The sequence below is a fragment of the Buceros rhinoceros genome, unplaced genomic scaffold (assembly GCF_000710305.1).
Source record: "Buceros rhinoceros silvestris isolate BGI_N320 unplaced genomic scaffold, ASM71030v1 scaffold23761, whole genome shotgun sequence".
In the NCBI taxonomy this organism is placed as follows: Eukaryota; Metazoa; Chordata; class Aves; order Bucerotiformes; family Bucerotidae; genus Buceros; species Buceros rhinoceros.
The window spans coordinates 1-933 of NW_010392861.1; the positions used below are offsets into that span (position 1 = coordinate 1).

At 57.2% G+C, this 933-nt stretch overlaps 1 protein-coding gene across 1 annotated transcript in view; it reads left to right on the forward strand.

Annotated features, from left to right (window-relative positions):
- Positions 1 to 526: 526 nt before the first annotated feature.
- The window catches only part of LOC104500934 (regulator of G-protein signaling 3-like), a gene marked incomplete at its 3' end in the record, with an annotated part of 26160 nt that continues 25753 nt past the window's right edge, over positions 527 to 933 (forward strand). Inside the window, exon 1 of the mRNA XM_010144663.1 lies at positions 527 to 580. Coding sequence (XP_010142965.1) covers positions 527 to 580 — 54 coding nt within the window. The remainder of the gene's footprint in view (positions 581 to 933) is intronic.

Genomic DNA, 933 nt, shown 5'->3' on the forward strand with positions numbered 1-933 from the left:
CAGAAGCAAACTTGGCTCTTTCTATTGAGCGTTTTTGCTTTTTTGTTAAATCTCTCTCAGCCTTTACGAGCGTAACGAGTGTCTTTTTAACGCAGTGAAGCTCGCGCAGCCGGTGCCTGTGAAACGCCGCTTCAACATCCTCCAAGTGTTTGTGAGAACCTTGCAATAACAAAGTGCTCCGTGCGGCTGAAGAATGCCGCGGGAACAAAAGCCACATCAGCAGCGCAGGGGCTGGGGAGTACTAAAGAGTTGACAGGAATTTTAATATCAAACTCTCTCTCTTCCTTGTCCGTCGGGGTGTTCAGGAAGCCCTCTGGCTTATCGTAAAGCGGCACACGGCCCAGACAGGGGCTGGGGAGGTGAAAGGTGGCTTCCTGCCATTCTTCTCTGGAGCCGGGTTCCCATGGGCGGTCATGCCAGTTTGCCTCTGGTTTGTCCCACACTCGTGCGATTCGAGATCGGGCTTACGGCTGCTTCCAGGGACTGCAGTTTCATGGGCTAAGGGCGAGCTTAGGGTCTCCCAGCCATGAACCGCTTCAATGGACTCTGCAAGGTGTGCTCGGAGCGGAGATACAGACAGGTCTGTACCTCCCGGGGGAGCGGATCCGAGCGCCAGCGGGGGCGCGCGCTGCTGCGGGTCGCGGTCCAGGTTCTGGGTGTTCGTGGGCTGTCTCCCCCCGTTTCTGCGTGTGCTCTTTCTCGGGTGCTGATTTGCTGTCGTTAGCAAGTGATGGTATAGGGAGCACAAGGAAAGCGTCTCCCGATGGGTGTCTCCAGCTGCTGCTCGGTCTGTAAATGGGGAGAGCGGGGGAGCATTGACTGCATGACTGGGGGGTACACAGTGGAAGTGCTGAGCTGGGAGGTGGTGTCCCAGTTCACCCCTTGTTAGAGGAGAGGCAGGCGCAGCAGGGAGCCCAAACTCTGCCAGGCCGG